Genomic DNA, 18,402 nt, shown 5'->3' on the forward strand with positions numbered 1-18,402 from the left:
AAATAAAACACGTTTCTATGTGGAATCCACACTGCCACTAAGTGGTTTGATGTAAGAATTGCATGTACATTTTTAAATAAGTAGTTATGCCATAGGTCAGCGCTTTAACACCGCCATCTGGAGGTTTACTGCGAGAACGTCACCTTTAATTCTGACATTATACCACCAAATGGCGGTATTGAAGCGCAATAATGTCCGTAATCATGAAGAAAACAAATGTCCAACTCCGAATCGGGGAAATTAAAAAGTGTTCAAAGTTGAACGCACATTTATTTGGAGCCCGTGGATGGAGTGGTTTGAAAGCTATAGAGATTTGACACCGCAAGAAAATTAGCTGAATATCCACTCTGTGGCTGTGTTTACCTCGCTCCCTTGGCCGACCTGCAGTCAGCTTCACCGGCGACTCCCCAAAATAGCATGCATAGAAGGACGGCCTTGAAAGAATGTAGGCTAGGCCTACTCTGCGCTGCACCATGGCGACAGGAGCACCAATAACCCAACAAATTACAACTGATCACCGGGAGAGGACAAGACCGTGTGTGATTATTCGTCTCGAGGAAATAGAGGACTGTTTAATTTACAATCGACACGGGGTTTCTTTCCATTTCAAAGAATTATATCAATAGAGAAAAGCAATCATTGTGTTTGTGCGGGTATGAAACTTTTCCTACGAATTTTAGGTATAGGAAACTTTTAACTTAAGACGAACATTAACAATAGACCCAAATGGATACCGCTACGATGAGTTCCCTGCCTTTAAAGCTGAATTATAGACATGGAATAGAAGATACACTAATAACACGTTTAGTTGTGTGAAATCAGAGAGCTAACTGATTCTGATTGCGCTGGCGTAGCCAAAGCTTCTGTAAAGCGACTGTAAAAACATTTGTTAAAGGCAAACGCAAATGTAAAAAGGCTTCTAAAAAGTCAATCAATTCCAACAGAACTTCCTGTGTTACACGTGCAAGGAATATGTCGACGACTTAAGCAGAATACCCCGAGACGTGTTGAAGGTGAGGTGAGACCTGGAGATGACGTTTGTCTTTGGTTGATGATCGTCATTAATATACTGTCAGTCATGCTTCATCATAAATGTATCTTGTGATCGGAAAATCGGCCCATAGACACATAGAGGTATCTTTTATATGCAGATATGAACCATGTTATTTTGAGGACTGTCCCTTTACTGGCGTCTTCTATGTTCCAGTCATTCTGCTCTCTGACTGGATAACCCTATGAAATATATGTGGACCCTGACAGATGGATTTATAACAAGCTTGGTATGCAGCGAAGAGAAACCTTTATGGAATCGGTTTGACTACATAGGGCTGCGCTTTACCACCGCCATCTGGTGGTTTACAATTACAACTGCACTTGTAATGCTCACATTAAACCATTAGATGGCGATATTGAAGCGCAACCCAATGGTGGCATTTTAATAGTACCCCTTTAAAAACTATGGAGGACTAAAAGTGCCACATAAATAGTGATTACATAAATACACCATTAAATAATTACTTAAATGTGTCATTAATTAATTAAAATAGGAATTAAATTAATAAATGTGTTATTAAATGTGTCATGAATTCATTAAAATACTAATTCATTTGATGTAAAATCCATATATAATTATTTCACTATTTAATTAAGTAGTTCATGGTCCTGTAATACTGTGTGGACAATATTCAAATGCCATACATCATGTCTTCATGAACTTTCTAGGGAGTTGGTGAGAGACATTTTAGACGTATTGACCACAGTGACTGTAAATTTAGAAGTAGTCCACCGCTTCTCTGGTACCAGGGTGCATCAGCATCTTCCTCAATCCTATAATAATTTAAACAAATGATTGCTGCCTCTATGCTGGCTGCCTGCTACTTGCAGGTTTGGAGGTGTACCTGCAGGTGTGGACCCTGTCCTCAACACCTTGCATCAGGGGGTGCGTGTGGAGATGGAGGGGGTGTGTCAGGAGGTTTGGTGGAGCCCGAGGCAGGGGCAGGGAGTTGACAGGGCGGCAGACACAGCCTCGAGGACCAGAGATTCGCACTGGGTAGGGTCTGCGGACATCGACAGAACATATAGTTATATAGCTTGTAAATATGTGGTTACTAAGACTAAGAATAGTCAACAGTTTGTTGGATGAGAAAGACAGACCAGATCGCTCCAGTCTCTTACCGACTGTCTCCATGGTTTCTTTGCTGTGGCTGTGCTCGAGGATGTTTTTGTTGCTGGTAATGGTCTCTCACACTCCCAAACAGTAGGTGGCGGTGAGCCACCTTAAACGTTTGTTGCATTCTGCCAGAACACCGAAAGAGGTCGATTTATTATAATTGTTTATTAATGCCAGAAACATAACTACCGGGGTTTTATATATAACAATAAATACAATCAGTTGAAAGTTATACAGTTATAAGAATATTCCAACGGATGGTGAATCCGAGAACTTCCGGTATTCTGCCGCTGTTTCTCCGATTCTTCTTCGTTGGTTTGGAGGGTGAAAGATGCAGGAGGGTGCAGACATGAGTTGAATTAACCGAAGACCAAAGTAACGGACATACATTGACACAAAGAGAGGGGTATCGCTTAATCGGGGATACCTGAAGTCCGTGCAAGAGCGGAGAAATTACAATCAGACCTTAAATATATGATTTGATCGCGTCGTGATCGAGATGAAGCTGTTGAAACCAAGTTGGGTTAGTCACAATGGTGAGCATTTTGAATCGATGTTGTGCTGGAATCTTGTTATGGATTCAAGTTGCTCTTTTGTTGTTGGTAGGGAACCATATATATGGCCAGTCGTATTTTTTGGTGCTAGATAGTTGGCTAGCTATCCACTAGCACGGTAACGTTCATGCATTCCCAATTAATTAAACAACAGACTGCACTGTGATTTTAACATCCCTTTTGTTTCGCCTTATTCGCTCGTTAACATGATTGCATAATTAGTGCGAGCCTTTTTAGAGTTGCACTCATCGAGTCATGTTTTCAACTGACATGGCAAGCTAGCATCAACACCGGCTGCATATTCAGTAGCTGTGTTGTAAAATCAGATGTAGCCTACTTGAACTAGTAGATCGCTAAGGTAACCATCTGTGAGTGCATGTCAAGTTGCAGGTGAAATTAGCCATAATAGAGCACTGCTACAGCTAACATCGAGTTAGTTGTTTATTAGGAACCCAACGTTTTGATACTCATGGTAGTTTTCTTCGAAGCACCCAACATGCTATATAGACCAGAGTCTAACGGATGCATTCGTTTGACATGGTTAGGGTTTGACATTTCCTCCCACTTGTGTTTTCTTGGCAGGAAAACCAATATTTTCAATCGATATCCATCCCGATGGAACCAAATTCGCAACAGGCGGCCAAGGTAAGTTTGGACACCTCTACACCCCGTTTCAGCTCAATCTAAAGATGTAGATCTTAGTGCTGGCGTGCACAGTGTTGGATTGTTGAAGTTGCGCTGGGTTTCTTTGCAGGAGAGGATTCTGGGAAGGTGGTCATCTGGAACATGGCTCCTGTGCTCAGAGAAGAGGATGAAAAGAACGAGAACATTCCAAAGATGCTCTGCCAGATGGACAACCACCTAGGTACCTCTCCTCCCTCCTCCCTCTCTACTCATCTTTCTCCTAACACACACACACACATACCCTTGTCACATTGTAAATGTATTATTGATGACAAGTGTGTGAACTGGGTTGTTGATTTCAGCATGTGTGAACTGTGTTCGCTGGTCTAACAACGGCCTCTATCTGGCTTCTGGAGGAGACGACAAACTGGTGATGGTGTGGAAGAGAGCTGCGTACGTACGCACACACAAACACGCGCGCACACACACACACACACACACCCACACACCTGTATAGTGCAGCAGTACTGCTCTACCCCCTCCAGTGACATGTCCCCCTGCCCTGCAGCTTGATCGGGCCCAGCACGGTGTTCGGCTCCAGCAGCAAGCTGGCCAATGTGGAGCAGTGGAGATGTGTGACCATCCTGAGGAACCACACCGGAGGTCTGGACCACCGTGTGTGTGTGTGTGTGTGTTTGAACACGTTTGTGTATTTGAGTGTGTGTATGTTTGAACACGTGTGTGTGTTCCCAGATGTGATGGATGTGGCCTGGTCTCCTCATGACGTGTGGCTGGCCTCCTGCAGTGTGGACAACACCATCGTCATCTGGAACGCACGCAAGTTCCCAGGTACTCCACTTCCTGTCTGCTTTTACACCCCCCCAGCCCCCGGGGCTGTCAGTTGATGGTGTGGAAACACTGAACACCCCCCCCCCCCCCCCCCAGAGATGGTGTCGTGTCTGCGGGGGCACACGGGCCTGGTGAAGGGGCTGACGTGGGACCCGGTGGGGAAGTACGTGGCCTCCCAGGCAGACGACCACAGCCTGCGTGTCTGGAGAACTGTGGACTGGCAGCTGGAGACCAACATCACCAAGCCCTTCAACGAGGTGGGGGCCAGAACACAGCAAGAGGACCTCACTAGAACCTCCCTCTAGACCCCCCAGTCGTGAGGACAATGGTGGAGCTAAAGAACTCTATTTTAGTTTAGCTGCCTCGATATACCTGACCTTTAATTCTGTGTGTGTGTGTGTGTGTGTCTGTCTGTCTGTGTGTGTGTCTGTCTCTCTGTGTGTGTGTGTGTGTGTCTGTCTCTCTCTCTCTCTCTCTCTCTCTGTGTGCGTGTGTCTCTCTGCCCCCAGTGTGGAGGTACCACCCATGTGCTGCGTCTGAGCTGGTCTCCAGATGGTCAGTACCTGGTGTCGGCTCACGCTATGAACAACTCTGGCCCCACGGCCCAGATCATCGAGAGGGACGGCTGGAGGACCAACATGGACTTCGTGGGCCACCGCAAGGCCGTCACCGTAGTGGTGAGTAGCAAACCTGGCAACCACTCACTGGGGGGGTGGTTTGAGCTTTTCTGACAAACTTGGCAACCCTTTACAAATTGTTCCACCTTCTTCCAGAAATTCAACCCTAAGATCTTCAAGAAACAGCAGAAGAACGGCAGCAGCCCCAAACCCAGCTGCCCCTACTGCTGCTGCGCTGTGGGCAGCAAGGACCGATCGCTGTCTGTCTGGGTGAGGGAGGGGAGTGTGTGAGAAAGAGAGAGAGTGTGTATGTGTATAGTGTGTGTGTGTGGGCGTGTCTATTACCGAACACTTTACGAAGTACACTGCAATACAGTGCACAGCAATACAGTGCACTTACATCTGTAGTGCACTCCGTCGCTGATTAGTGCTGTCTCAAATGGAACACTTATGTTAACCACTTGGCGGGAAGTGACGGACGCAAATCTGCTCGCGAGTCATTTCGTCCGCCATTATTTTAGAAATGAAAAGCTGCCGAAAGGGCTCCTCCTCTTCCGCTACGTAGCCAAGATGGCTCCCGTGTAGGGCGAGTAGTGTCCATCGTTGTACACTGCATTTTTTGACCGTTTGCAGTGCGCCATCCGGGTACTTTCAGTGCCCTGAATTCTGCTGGTTCTGTCAGTGTAAGCGCTCTAAGCACTGAAAGTCAGTGCTCGAAGTGCACAAGTGCTCGGTAGTAGACACAGCCTGTGTGTCCATGCTGACTCTGCTGTCTCCACAGCTCACCTCTCTCAAGCGCCCCCTGGTGGTCATACACGACCTGTTCGACAAGTCCATCATGGACATTTCCTGGTGAGTGTGTGTCAGGACTGAATGGTCTGTGTAGTGCCTCTGTGTGTGTCTTAGCACTTTCTCTAATGCGCGTTGTGTGTGTGTGTGTGTTTGTGTGTGTGCAGGACTCTGAGTGGTCTGGGGATCTTAGTGTGCTCCATGGATGGGACGGTGGCGTATCTGGACTTCTCTCAGGACGAACTGGGAGACGCCCTGAACGAGGACGAGAAGGTCTGTCACACACACACACGTGCCACAGTTGGCCATAGTTCATGATAACACAGCTTACTGAATCTCCTTCCTGCCACTCTCCTCCCCCTCCAGAACACCATCCACTCTAACATCTATGGGAAGAGTCTGGCCATCACCACAGAGGCCCAGCTGGGCTCCACCATCATCGAGAACCCAGAGATGCTTCAGTACCAGCAGCAGGCCGCGCCGGCCAGGAGCCTGGCGCCCCGCGACACACACACCCCCAAACTCACCAGCGTGGTGAACGGGGAGAGCTTGGAGGAGATCCGCAAGGTGAGGGGGGGGGGAGATCCGCAAGGTGAGGGGGGGGATCAGGGTGGGGGGCGGCGACTATGTGTGGGATATTGAGTGTGTGTGTGCGGTTCCAGAACCTGTTGAAGAAGCAGGTGGAGACCAGGACAGCTGATGGGAGGAGAAGAATCACACCCCTCTGCATCGCTCAGCTAGACACAGGGTTAGTACACACACACACACACACACACACACACACCCCTCTGCATCGCTCAGCTAGACACAGGGTTAGTACACACACACACACACACACACACACACACACACCCCTCTGCATCGCTCAGCTAGACACAGGGTTAGTACACACACACACACACACACACACACCCCTCTGCATCGCTCAGCTAGACACAGGGTTAGTACACACACACACACACACACACACACCCCTCTGCATCGCTCAGCTAGACACAGGGTTAGTACACACACACACACACACACACACACCCCTCTGCATCGCTCAGCTAGACACAGGGTTAGTACACACACACACACACACACACACCCCTCTGCATCGCTCAGCTAGACACAGGGTTAGTACACACACACACACACACCCCTCTGCATCGCTCAGCTAGACACAGGGTTAGTACACACACACACACCCCTCTGCATCGCTCAGCTAGACACAGGGTTAGTACACACACACACACACACACACACACACACACACAGGGTTTGTACACACACCCACCTTTCCATGTTGTTGACTTGTGTGTGTGTTTCAGGGACTTCTCTCCAGCGTTGTTCAACAGCGTTCCCATACTTCCTGGTTCTGCCGTGTCCAGTCAGTTGACCCCCCAGCTGTCCTCTGATTCGTCCACGGCCAACTCCCTGGGCCTGCGGGCCAATCAGGACCCTCTGACCTCCCCTCCCCCCGGCAAGACCCTGGACGACGCCAAAGACTGGTACAAAATCTACCTTACTGTCCTCTCCTCTACTGTCCTCTCCTTTACTGTCCTCTACTGTAGTGTCCTCTAACCCCCCCCCCCCCCAGCATCATTGGAGCGGCGTCGTCCCTGAAGAGTGGGCTCCTCCTCACCTCCTCCGCAAGGATGGAGCCCATGAAGGCTCTGGACTCCAGGTTCACCGAGAGGTCAAAGGCGACGCCCGGGGTCACCATCGCCTCTGTGGCCGGCCTCACCCCCCTGGACAGGTACAGCAGCTGCAATGTTCACAAGACCCCCCCACCCCACACGAACACACACACCTTCCTACACACACACCTTCCTACACACACACACCTCCCTACACACATGCAGAAAAAAAAAAGGTTTACAGGTCGAAATAAATATTACATAACATTATATCACATTGTATTCTAAAAAGTGTCCCCCCCCTAGGGTGCCGTCCAGGGAGCCCCAGAGGGGGAGGGAAGACAGCAGTAGTGACAGTGAGGGCAAGATGGCCGCCAAGCCCCTGTCCTTCTGCAAGAGGAAGTCAGAGCTGCTGGAGGGGGCGGAGCCAGGGGAGAAGAGGAAGAAGGGACGACCTCGCAAGGACAAGATGGCCGCCACCCCGCCCTCCCAGGTGTTCCAGCCGGTAGGAGAACCATGGGGTCTAGTTTCTCGCTGCTTTCCTCCTCCTTCTCCTCTCCTCTCACCTCTACTGTCTCACCCTCCTCTCCTCTCACCTCTACTGTCTCACCCTCCTCTCCTCTCACCTCTACTGTCTCACCCTCCTCTCCTCTCACCTCTACTGTCTCACCCTCCTCTCCTCTCACCTCTACTGTCTCACCCTCCTCTCCTCTCACCTCTACTGTCTCACCCTCCTCTCCTCTCACCTCTACTGTCTCACCCTCCTCTCCTCTCACCTCTACTGTCTCACCCTCCTCTCCTCTCACCTCTACTGTCTCACCCTCCTCTCCTCTCACCTCTACTGTCTCACCCTCCTCTCCTCTCACCTCTACTGTCTCACCCTCCTCTCCTCTCACCTCTACTGTCTCACCCTCCTCTCCTCTCACCTCTACTGTCTCACCCTCCTCTCCTTTTCACCTCTTCCATATCTCCCCCCCCAGGTGACCCTGTCGTCAGAGAAGGTTCCGGGAGGTGTGTCCCCCCCAGCGCCGCCCCCTCTCAGACTGGCCACGCCCCCCACCCAGAAGACCTTCACCCTGCAGGTACGTCCTGGAGAACTTGCTAGAACCAGCCCCAGCCAAGATGGATGCATGTGTGCAGGTGTGTATATATCTGTGTGTGTGCAGGTGTGTATGGAGCCCTCGGTGTTCCTGGAGGTGGAGAACGAGCTGAGCGTGGCAGGGTCCAGGCTGAGCCAGCTCAAGTGCTCCAGGGAGGGCAGGGACTGGCTCACCCTGCTGCCCAGCAGAGTGATCACCGCAGCAGGCAGCAGGTGAAGGGGAGGGGGGGTTCCCATAGAGGAGGGATGGAGGAAGGGTTTTGTTTAGTCTCTTCAGTCTTTAACTCCCCCCTCCTCCCCTAGCGACGTGGTTGCCGTGGCGTGTGAGGACAGGATGTTATCGGTGTTCTCTTCCTGTGGGCAGCGCCTCCTTCCGGCCATCCTATTGGCTGCTCCCATGTCAGCGCTGCACTGCTCTGGATACTACGTTATGGCTCTTACTGCCTCCGCCTCTCTCTCCGTCTGGTGAGGAGGGAGGAAGGGAGGGGATATATAACGGCATTCTTCTTTCCTTGTGCTCACATCTCTCCTCTCCTCAGGGATGTTCAAAAGCAGAAAGCTCTGGTGAAGAACGAATCTCTCCAGACCATCCTGTCAGGTGAAACCTCCACGCTGCCCCCTCCTGCAGTGGAGGCAAAATAACCACAAGAACATTTTCAAACATGTTCAACGTTTTACTGGACTTTCTCCCTCCCCTTCCCTCCTCCTCTCCTCTCTGCTCTCCAGGTACAGACACCACAGTGTACCAGTCCTTACTGACCCAGCAGGGTGTTCCAGTTATCAGTCTCTCCAATGGAAAATCCTACTGCTACAACTCCTCTCTAGAGACATGGTACACACACACACATTCCATCAAAACTGTCATCACTTTACAACTCTGGAATTAAAACTACACACAACTCTCTCTCTCTCTCTCTCTCTCTCTCTCTCTCTCTCTCTCTCTCTCTCTCTCTCTGTCTCTCTCTCTCTCTCTCTCTTCCCCCCCCCCCCCTCCAGGAACCTGGTGTCAGACAGACAGGACGTCCTGGTTCAGTGCGCTGACTTCAGCACCTGTCTGTCCTCTCAGGACTCTCTGGTGTCCTCAGGACCCCTGGCCACCATGCAGGGACGCAGTCACAAGTAGGACTCACACACGCAAGCCCAATCACATTACGCTCACACAGTGACAACGGTTCTCTTACTCTAACTCTCTTCCCCCCCCCCTCCCAGTGCGGGGCGTCTGGCGGGCCGGCTGGCCAGCACCCCCCCTCACCTGCAGCAGAGCCTGACCCTGGCCTTCCTGGACAGCCAGCTGGCCTCCAGCTTGGCCCTGCTCTCCGCCCACGAGTACCGCCACTGGCTCATCATCTACGCTCGCTTCCTGGTCAACGAAGGTAGGAGGAGAGAAGGAGGGAGAGAGACAGAGAGAGACAATTACCCCTTTTATAACAGTTATAACACAAAATGTGTGTGTGTGTTCAGGGTCAGAGCATCGTCTGAGAGAGCTGTGTAAGAACCTGCTGGGGCCCGTCCACAAGTCTGCTGCTACAGCCTGGGAGCCCACCACCCTGGTAACACACCCTGCCCCCGCACACGTGTGTGTGTTAGGTCCTGGTGTGTGTGTGTGTGTTAGGTCCTGGTGTGTGTGTGTTAGGTCCTGGTGTGTGTGTGTTAGGTCCTGGTGTGTGTGTTAGGTCCTGGTGTGTGTGTTAGGTCCTGGTGTGTGTGTTAGGTCCTGGTGTGTGTGTGTTAGGTCCTGGTGTGTGTGTGTTAGGTCCTGGTGTGTGTGTTAGGTCCTGGTGTGTGTGTTAGGTCCTGGTGTGTGTGTTAGGTCCTGGTGTGTGTGTGTTAGGTCCTGGTGTGTGTGTGTTAGGTCCTGGTGTGTGTGTGTTAGGTCCTGGTGTGTGTGTTAGGTCCTGGTCTGTGTGTTAGGTCCTGGTGTGTGTGTTAGGTCCTGGTGTGTGTGTGTTAGGTCCTGGTGTGTGTGTGTTAGGTCCTGGTGTGTGTGTATGTGACTCTCTCTTTCTCTCTCTCAGGGTCTGAGGAAGAGAGATCTGCTGAGAGAGGTCTTACCTGTGATTGGTCAGAACCTGCGTTTCCAGCGTCTGTTTACAGAGTACCAAGACCAGCTGGAGCTGCTGAAGAACAAATGACCCCTGACCCCCCCAGCTCCACCCTGGGCCTGATCCCCGGACTCTGATTGGCTGTCCCGCACCCTCCAGGCCCTGCCTGCAGCACGATTGTTCCTCCAGAACCAGTTTGGCCTCTGATTGGTCCTCCCCTCCCAGGCCCAGCCTGTCAGCTGGAGAAGTGATGCCAGTGACCCCGCCCAGTGCCCCCCTGCCCGGCCACACCTCCAGGGAAGGGGGGCAGGGGGGGTCTGCTCAGGACACGTGGGGGGGGGGGGGAGAGACTGACAAACTGGTGGAGACTGACAAACTTTGGTGGTGGAAAATAAGCCAAAAAGAGACAATAAATGTTTGTTTTTGGAAGACTGTAAAGGGTGTTTCTACTCCGGGGGGAGTTGTTCACTTACAGAAGAGCAGAGATCAGCCAGAATCTCCTCTCCTCCTCCCCCTCTCCTGATGTACAGAGACTCATATACACAGGTCACATGACCCCAGATACCCCAGCACTGTCGGGACTGTTCCATTGGCTTTTTTGTACCCTTTTGTGAGAGCTAGCCCCTCCTCACTAACCTGCAAAGACTTCTCTCTCCCTCCCTACGTCCCTCTCTCTGTCTGTCCTTTGAAAATGTTTCTACTCCTGTTCTTTTTGTTCATTTTCTATTAAATATAATAAGGGTTCAGACTGGGTTCTGCTTATTTTCTCTCAAAACACCACAACCATTCTCTCTCTCCACAACTCGTCCTCCCCATCTCAGTTCCCTCCCTGCAGCTCTGCTTGCTGCCAGCAGGGGGGAGCAGAGCTGCACAGCCGGCTGTGATGACAGTGGGAGCAGAGAAGAGGGCTGTTCTATGACAAGGTCGGTCAGACCTGACTCACCAGTCAATACCTCCTCAATGTGGGACATCTGGTAAATAATTCATGTCTGAAATAGCCCTTTCGAAATTAGCCTACTGCTGCCTTTCATGGGGAATATCAATCACACCATTCAGATGGGGGGAGGGGGGAGGGGGGAGGAGAGAGAAGCAGAAAGAAGGAGAGAGCAGAGAAGACTTGTTCCCTCAGAGAAACCGGTGAGAATAACGATAGTGGGCGCTGGAGTTAACAGTCTTGAAGAGGCACAGCAAGGTTGTGATAGAAAGGAGAGACAGGGAGGAGAGACAGGAAGGAGAGACGGAGGAGAGACAGGGAGGATAAGAGGAGTATCCTTTGTGTTTCAGTCTGAAGGAACACAACCCATCGAGCAGCTGGTTCCACAAAACACCCACACACAACACACCCACACACAACACACACACACAACACCCACACACAAAACAACGTTCTCTAGCATCCCTACAGGACAGACACCTGAGACACGCACACACCCCAGTTCCCTGTGTGATTCTTGGATCAGGGACCCCCCAGGTTTACACACCTTGAGTCATCCAGCAGGGTCCTCTGACTCTCACACACACACATCTGTTACCCCCCCAGCACACACACACATACACCCTTCACCCCTCCAGAACACACCTGGATCCTTTAGAGAAGAACCCTAGAGAGAGAGAGATACTGGAGCTTTCAGGTGACAACAGCCCTCGATCTCTCCATCCCTAAGTGTGTGTGTGTGCTGTCATCTACACAGTAGCTAGTAAGCTGTGAACCACTGACGGTAGAATGACCCAAGATGCAAACTTCCTGATAGAGCTAACTTCCACGAGGGAGTCATTGTTCCTGTAGGGGTGTGTTAGTGTTAGGAGTGTGCGCGTAGACTACCCTGTAGAGTGTGTTTGAGCTGTTCCAAGGTCAGTTCCCGTGTTGACACCGACAGAACCATGTTGAACTTGAACACGACCACAACAAGCTGCCAGCACACACACACTCATGGTGGCACCGTCCAAAACACACACACACACATCAACAGAATCAGAACAGTGATTATCACAGTGTGACTGAGCAGCGATAGTGACGCCTGCTGTTAACAACTCCCTTTTCTAAGCTGAAGTCTTTAACATGTTACACCAGAGATAACATGTTACGACAGTTAGAAAGCCATCTCTACCTTTACTCAGCTAAACATGTTAAATCACGTTTTATTTCACCCGTCTAGTTGTGTGGAGCCGGACTGGGGAATATCTGCTGTTCCCTCTGAGCAGGATCAAAGTGCTGCAGTGTTACTGATCATGTGGAGATTTGAGGGTAAAGGCAGGTTAACATTCCTTTTCTAAAACATGACATGGAGGAGGAGAGGAGGAGGAAGAGAGGAGGAAAGAGGGAGGAGGAGAGGAGGAGCAGAGGAGGAGAGGAGGAGGAGCAGAGGAGGAGGAGAGGAGGAAAGAGGAGGAGAGGAAGAGGAGGAGAGGAGGAAAGAGGGAGGAGAGGAAGAGGAGGAGAGGAGGAGAGGAAGAGGAGCAGAGGAGGAGGAGAGGAGGAGGAGAGGAGGAGAGGAGGAGGAGAGGAGGAGGAGCAGAGGAGGAGAGGATATGCACCCCAGTTCATATCTAAACTGTGTTCTCTCCTGCAGTAGCATCTGAGTTAGATGTATTGTGTGTGAGTGTCTGTGTGTGTGTGAGTGAGTGCAGTACTGATGTTGGTGAGCCTGTCTGCTGTCTGTCAGCGAGCCGTCCGGCAGACTGCTGCCATCTGTGTGTGTTAGTATGTGTGTGTGTGTGTTAGTATGAGGGTGTGTGTGTGTGTGTGTTGTGTGAGAAGAGGGTAGCCAGCCATCTTTGCCAGCGTGTCAGACAGACTCCTGTCACTCAGTTATGTTCACACTTTTTTTTCTCTACTGCGCCCCTGCTGTGTGTGTGTGTGGCAGGGTGGTACATTTATCTGCCAAAAATGAAGCAGTTTTGGAAAGGCCTGACTTGGTTGCCGTGTTGTTGTCATGTGAGCAGGATGTTCCAACCTTCCAGACGCACAGAGGAGAGAGAGGGGGAGAGAGAGAGAGAGAGAGCAGAGAGAGAGAGAGAGAGAGAGAGAGAGAGAGAGAGGAGAGAGAGAGAGAGAGAGAGAGGGGGGGAGGGAGGGAGAGAGAGAGAGAGAGGAGGGAGAGAGAAGGAGAGAGAGGGAGAGAAAGAGAAAAAACAGAGAGAGGAGAGAGAGACAGAGAGAGAGGAGAGAGAGGGGAGATAGAGACAGAGAGATACAGAGAGAGAGAAAGGAAAGAGAGACAGAGAGAGGAGAGAGAGCCCAATGAAGCTTAACTTAACCCTTGTGTTATCTTCGGGTCATTCTGACCCCATTCAGTCATTGTGACCCACCGTCGTATTGTGACAAATTTACCTCATACAAAAACAAAGTGAAGCCATTTTCTTTAAACTGTCGGGCTGTCTCAGACCCCCCACATTGGAATGGTTAAAAGAAAATTATTTGTATTTGTTTTTGTATTGGGTAAAATTGGGTAAACACAACGATGGTTCGTTATGAACCTTTGGGTCATGTGACCCGAAGGCAGCACGAGGGTTAAACCCAACTCTCTCTCTCTCTTATCGGATATTGGAAGAAGCAAAATTACACCAAATATACTTTGAGAAGGTTTATTGCATCTAGGCTGCATAAAAACCAGAAATGATAGAACAATAGTTCTTGTGTCCTCCCAGTCCTTTCAGCTCCAGTCTGAAGTGTTGTGATCACAAACCCTCAGGAGTCCTGTTAGCTGGTGTACAGTTACATGCTGAGTGTAATTGCTCCATTAGCTTGTGCATGAATATTCAGGCTTTGATCTTTCCTTCCTCTCCTCCTCTCTCCCTCTCCTCCTCTCTCCTTTCTCCTCCTCTCTCTCCTCTCCTCTCCTCTCCTCTCTCCTCTCCTCTCTCCTCTCCTCTCTCCTCTCCTCTCCTCTCCTCTCCTCTCTCCTCTCCTCCTCTCCTCTGCACTTCTTCACCTACCACCCCACTCTCCTCATCCTTCCTCCCCTCCAGGATGGTGTCTATCCTATCCATCTTCACCTAACCCCCTCTCACCTGTGGGGGTGTGTGTGCGTGCATGGGGGGTGTGTGTGTGGGGTGTGTGTGCGTGGGGGGGGGTGTGTGTGTGTGGGGGGGGTGTGGGGGGTGTGTGGGTGTGTGTGTGTGTGGGGGGGTGTGTGTGTGGGGTGTGTGTGTGTGTGGGGGGGGTGTGTGTGTGTGGGAGGTGGGGGTGTGTGTGGGGGGGGGTGTGGGGGGGTGTGTGTGTGTGGGAGGTGGGGTGTGTGTGGGGGGTGTGTGTGTGTGGGAGGTGGGGGGTGTGTGGGGGCGGGGTGTGGGGGGTGTGTGTGTGGGGTGTGTGTGTGGGGGGGGGTGTGGGGGGGGTGTGTGTGTGTGGGAGGTGGGGGAGGTGGGGGGTGTGTGTGTGTGTGGGAGGTGGGGGGTGTGGGGGGTGTGTGTGGGAGGTGGGGGGTGTGTGGGGGGTTGGTGTGTGTGTGGGAGGTGGGGGGTTGTGTGGGGGGGGTGTGTGTGGGGGAGGTGGGGGGTGTGTGTGTGTGTGGGAGGTGGGGGGTGTGTGGGGGGGGTGTGTGTGGGAGGTGGGGGGTGTGTGTGGGGGGGGTGTGTGTGTGGGAGGTGGAGGGGGGTGGGGGGGGGTGCGTGTGGGGGTGTGTGGGGGGGGTGTGTGTGTGGGAGGTGGGGGGTGTGGGGGGGGGGGTGCGTGTGGGGGGGGGGGTGGGGGGGGGTGTGTGTGTGGGAGGTTGGGGTTGTGTGGGGGGGGGTGTGTGTGTGTGGGAGGTGGGGGGTGTGTGTGTGGGGGGGGGGTGCGTGTGGGGGGGGGTGTGGGGGGTGTGTGTGTGTGTGGGAGGTGGGGGGGGGGGGGTGTGGGGGGGGGCTGTGGGGGTGCAGGCAGGTCCTGTCAGCCTCACTGCTGCTTTAAGGCTGACAGCCATGATGAGTCTGATGTGATCAAAGCTTTGTTTACCTATGAAGCCTTCGCTCTGTCACACACCACACACAGGGGGAAGAGAGGAGGGTGAGGACAGGAGAGGGGGAGAAGGGGAGGAGGGGAGCAGAGGAGAGGGGAGGGGAGGACCGGTGGAGAGAGGGAACAGAGAAGGATAAAGGCACAGAGAGAGAGGAGAGGGGTGGGATGAGGAAGAGAGAGAGAGAAAGAGGGAAAGTATCATCTGATTGGTGGGATTTCATCCTCTTTTCTCAGAATGTGTGCCTGCAAAAAGAACAGCCCGGTAATTACCCACATTGCATTGCAGGATGTATGACAAGAAGATGCTGCAGTCTGCAAGAGACATACACAAACACACGTCATGCGTGGCATTTTAGTGTGTGTGTGTTTGTCAACTCAACAGAGTTAGATGCAAGAGAGAGAGGGGGGGGAGACACAGTGAGAGGGGGAGAGACTGCGGGAGAGAGAGAAAGGGAGGTAGAGAGAGAGCAGTGAAGTGAGGGGGTGTTTGGAAGTCATCACAGTTGATTTCATCTCCTCTTCCCCTAACCTCCTCACACCTGCACCCAGACATCTCTCTCCCCATCACTGATCTGCCCCAGGAGGAGAGGAGAGGGGAAGGGAGGGGAGGAGAGGGGGAGGAGAGGAGAGGAGAGGAGAGGGAGAGGGAGGAGGGGGGGAGGAGAGGGGGAGGAGAGGAGAGGAGAGGAGAGGGGAGGCGGAGGGGAGGAGAGGGAGGACAGGGGGAAGTGAGAGGGGGAGGAGAGGAGAGGGGAGGGGAGGGGAGGGGAGGAGAGGAGAGGAGAGGAGAGGGGAGGGGAGGGGAGGGGGAGGGGAGGGGAGGAGAGGAGAGGGGAGGAGAGGGGAGGGGAGGAGAGGGGCTTGTAAACAGAGGCGTTCCTCCTCTCCTGGGTTCTCTAGGTCTTCAGGAACACCTGGGTCCATGCCCCCAGCTGTGTGTGAGTGTGTGTGTGTGTGTGTACAGGCTCCCTAAGCAGCAGGACACACACACACACAGAGCACTGAGTATCCGACTTGTATGTAATATTGTGTTTGTGATATGATGAGCTGTGTCCTTGTGTGTGTGTATGTGTGTGAGTCCACTGGTGCCAACCCTTCCCCTCATCCAGCAGACAGCATGCAGAGGGAGAATGACAGTGTGACAGATCCTATTCAAATTCTATTTTTCTCTTTCAAATGTGTTTTTGTGTTTCCCGGCCGGGTTTCCATGGCAACGTCAGATGTCCTGTCATGGCGGATAGCGCAGAGCGCTGCTCCCCAGAACGCGTTTAACTTCCATTCCCCGGGAGTCAAAACATAGCATAAAAGACGGGAAATAAACCGTCTCTTCCCTCCTTCTCTCCTCCGCTCTGCCCTCCCTCCCCCCTATCCCCCCTCTGCCCTCCCTCCCCCCTCCTCCCAAACACTGTGATTTCATCCTCCGTAATTTCAGCGTCAACGGAAAGCTGTCTGTTCCAGTCGACACACCAAAGCAGCTCAAACACAGGAATTAATCACAACAGGAAATCAGAGGTTGGTGATGTGTGCTGGGACGTTTATGGGATGGAACCTGAGACAGTCTGCGTGTGTGTCTGTGTGTGTGTGTGTGAGAGAGAGTCTGCGGATGTGTCTGTGTGTGTGTGTGTGAGAGAGAGTCTGCGGATGTGTGTGTGTCTGTGTGTGTGTCTGTCTGTGTGTGTGTGAGAGAGAGTCTGCGGATGTGTCTGTGTGTGTGTGTGTGTGTGAGAGAGAGTCTGCGGATGTGTCTGTGTGTGTGTGTGTGAGAGAGAGTCTGCGGATGTGTCTGTGTGTGTGTGTGTGTCTGTGTGTGAGAGTGTGTGTGTGTGTGTTTGACTGTGTGTGTGTGAGAGAGAGTCTGCGGATGTGTGTGTGTGTGTGTGTGTGTGTGTGTCTGTGTGTCTGTGTGTGTGTGTGTGTGTGTCTGTGTGTGTGTGTCTGTGTGTGTCTGTGTGTCTGTGTGTGTCTGTGTGTGTGTGTGTGTGTGTCTGTGTGTGTCTGTGTGTGTGTGTCTGTGTTGTGTGTGTGTCTGTGTGTGTGTGTGTGTCTGTGTGTGTGTGTGTGTGTCTGTGTGTGTGTGTGTGTGTGAGAGAGAGTGTGTGAGTGTGTTTGACTGTGTGTCCACAGGTGGACATGTGTGTTTAAGGACCAGCTGTTTCTCAAGACAACACTTACTCTTCTCCCAAGGTCACACACACTCTTCTCCCAAGGTCACACACACACACACACACCCGCACCGAGCGGCAGAGATGTATAACGCGACACAGATGAAAAATCAATGAAACAGGTTTTTCTGTAATTGAATGCAGGATTGCGCTGCAGGCAGTGTAGAGAGAATATATAGCAGTAATCTCTGTAAGTGCTGTAACGTACAAACCTTTAATCTGAAGTCACAACACCACAACATCCTGGACTGGAGAGAAGGAGAGAGATGGAGGGAGAGAGATGGAGGTAGAGTGATGGAGGGAGAGAGATGGAGGGAGACAGATGGAGGAGAGAGATGGAGGGAGAGAGATGGAGGGAGAGTGATGAGGGAGAGAGATGGAGGGAGAGAGATGGAGGGAGAGTGATGGAGGGAGAGTGATGGAGGGAGAGAGATGGAGGGAGAGAGATGGAGGAGAGAGATGGAGGGATAGTGATGGAGGGAGAGAGATGGAGGGAGTGATGGAGGGAGAGTGATGGATGGGAGAGAGATGGAGAGGGAGGAGAGAGAGGAAGAGAGAGGAGAGTCTAAGTTATGTGAATACGTGAGTTTTTGCTGGTGCTGTGTGTGGCAGTGTGTGTGTGAAGTGTGTATAGTGTGTGTATGTCTGTGGTCTATGTGTGTGTAGTGTGAGTGTGTGTATAGTGTGTGTATGTCTGTGGTCTATGTATGTGTAGTGTGAGTGTGTGTATAGTGAGTGTGTGTGTGTGTGTGTATAGTGAGTGTCGACAGCAGAAGATCACTGATCAGAAGAGCACAGAGTTCTAACTGTGTTTTGGTGGTTAGAGTCAAGGACCACTCTGTATTTACCAGATACTGTGTAAAGTAACCACATCTCAGCTACCAGACACAGTGTAAAGTAACATCTCAGCTACCAGACACAGTGTAAAGTAACCA

General features: G+C 51.8%; 2 protein-coding genes and 1 long non-coding RNA gene across 4 annotated transcripts in view; 2 read left to right on the forward strand and 1 right to left on the reverse strand.

Annotated features, from left to right (window-relative positions):
* Window positions 1-208: 208 nt before the first annotated feature.
* Window positions 209-1,472, forward strand: LOC134015147 (uncharacterized). Its single transcript, XR_009929070.1, has 3 exons — window positions 209-653; window positions 945-1,013; window positions 1,208-1,472. It is a non-coding gene; the product is annotated as an uncharacterized LOC134015147 (long non-coding RNA).
* A 984-nt stretch (window positions 1,473-2,456) lies between these two features.
* On the forward strand, window positions 2,457-10,686 carry LOC134015250 (protein HIRA). 2 transcript variants are annotated; one of them, XM_062454653.1, is made up of 25 exons: window positions 2,457-2,706; window positions 3,307-3,369; window positions 3,479-3,589; window positions 3,711-3,801; window positions 3,917-4,011; window positions 4,102-4,197; window positions 4,294-4,454; window positions 4,707-4,874; window positions 4,971-5,084; window positions 5,596-5,666; window positions 5,771-5,876; window positions 5,970-6,170; window positions 6,266-6,351; window positions 6,917-7,096; window positions 7,186-7,344; window positions 7,532-7,730; window positions 8,206-8,307; window positions 8,392-8,537; window positions 8,628-8,789; window positions 8,864-8,922; window positions 9,051-9,156; window positions 9,321-9,443; window positions 9,534-9,697; window positions 9,786-9,874; window positions 10,340-10,686. In XM_062454653.1, exons 1-25 carry the CDS (start codon window positions 2,670-2,672, stop codon window positions 10,454-10,456), a joined length of 3,006 nt encoding a protein of 1,001 aa, XP_062310637.1. In that variant the 5' UTR covers window positions 2,457-2,669; the 3' UTR covers window positions 10,457-10,686. The 2 variants fall into 2 exon arrangements, with proteins under 2 accessions (XP_062310637.1, XP_062310638.1); XM_062454654.1 differs by lacking the exon at window positions 2,457-2,706 and adding an exon at window positions 3,071-3,092.
* A 1,070-nt stretch (window positions 10,687-11,756) lies between these two features.
* Window positions 11,757-18,402, reverse strand: part of LOC134015203 (acetoacetyl-CoA synthetase-like) — a 14,590-nt gene continuing 7,944 nt past the window's right edge. The window contains exon 9 of the mRNA XM_062454581.1: window positions 11,757-11,765. Within this exon, the coding sequence (XP_062310565.1) occupies window positions 11,757-11,765 (9 nt within the window). The remainder of the gene's footprint in view (window positions 11,766-18,402) is intronic.

The sequence above is a fragment of the Osmerus eperlanus genome, chromosome 28, assembly GCF_963692335.1.
Source record: "Osmerus eperlanus chromosome 28, fOsmEpe2.1, whole genome shotgun sequence".
Taxonomy (NCBI): domain Eukaryota; kingdom Metazoa; phylum Chordata; class Actinopteri; order Osmeriformes; family Osmeridae; genus Osmerus; species Osmerus eperlanus.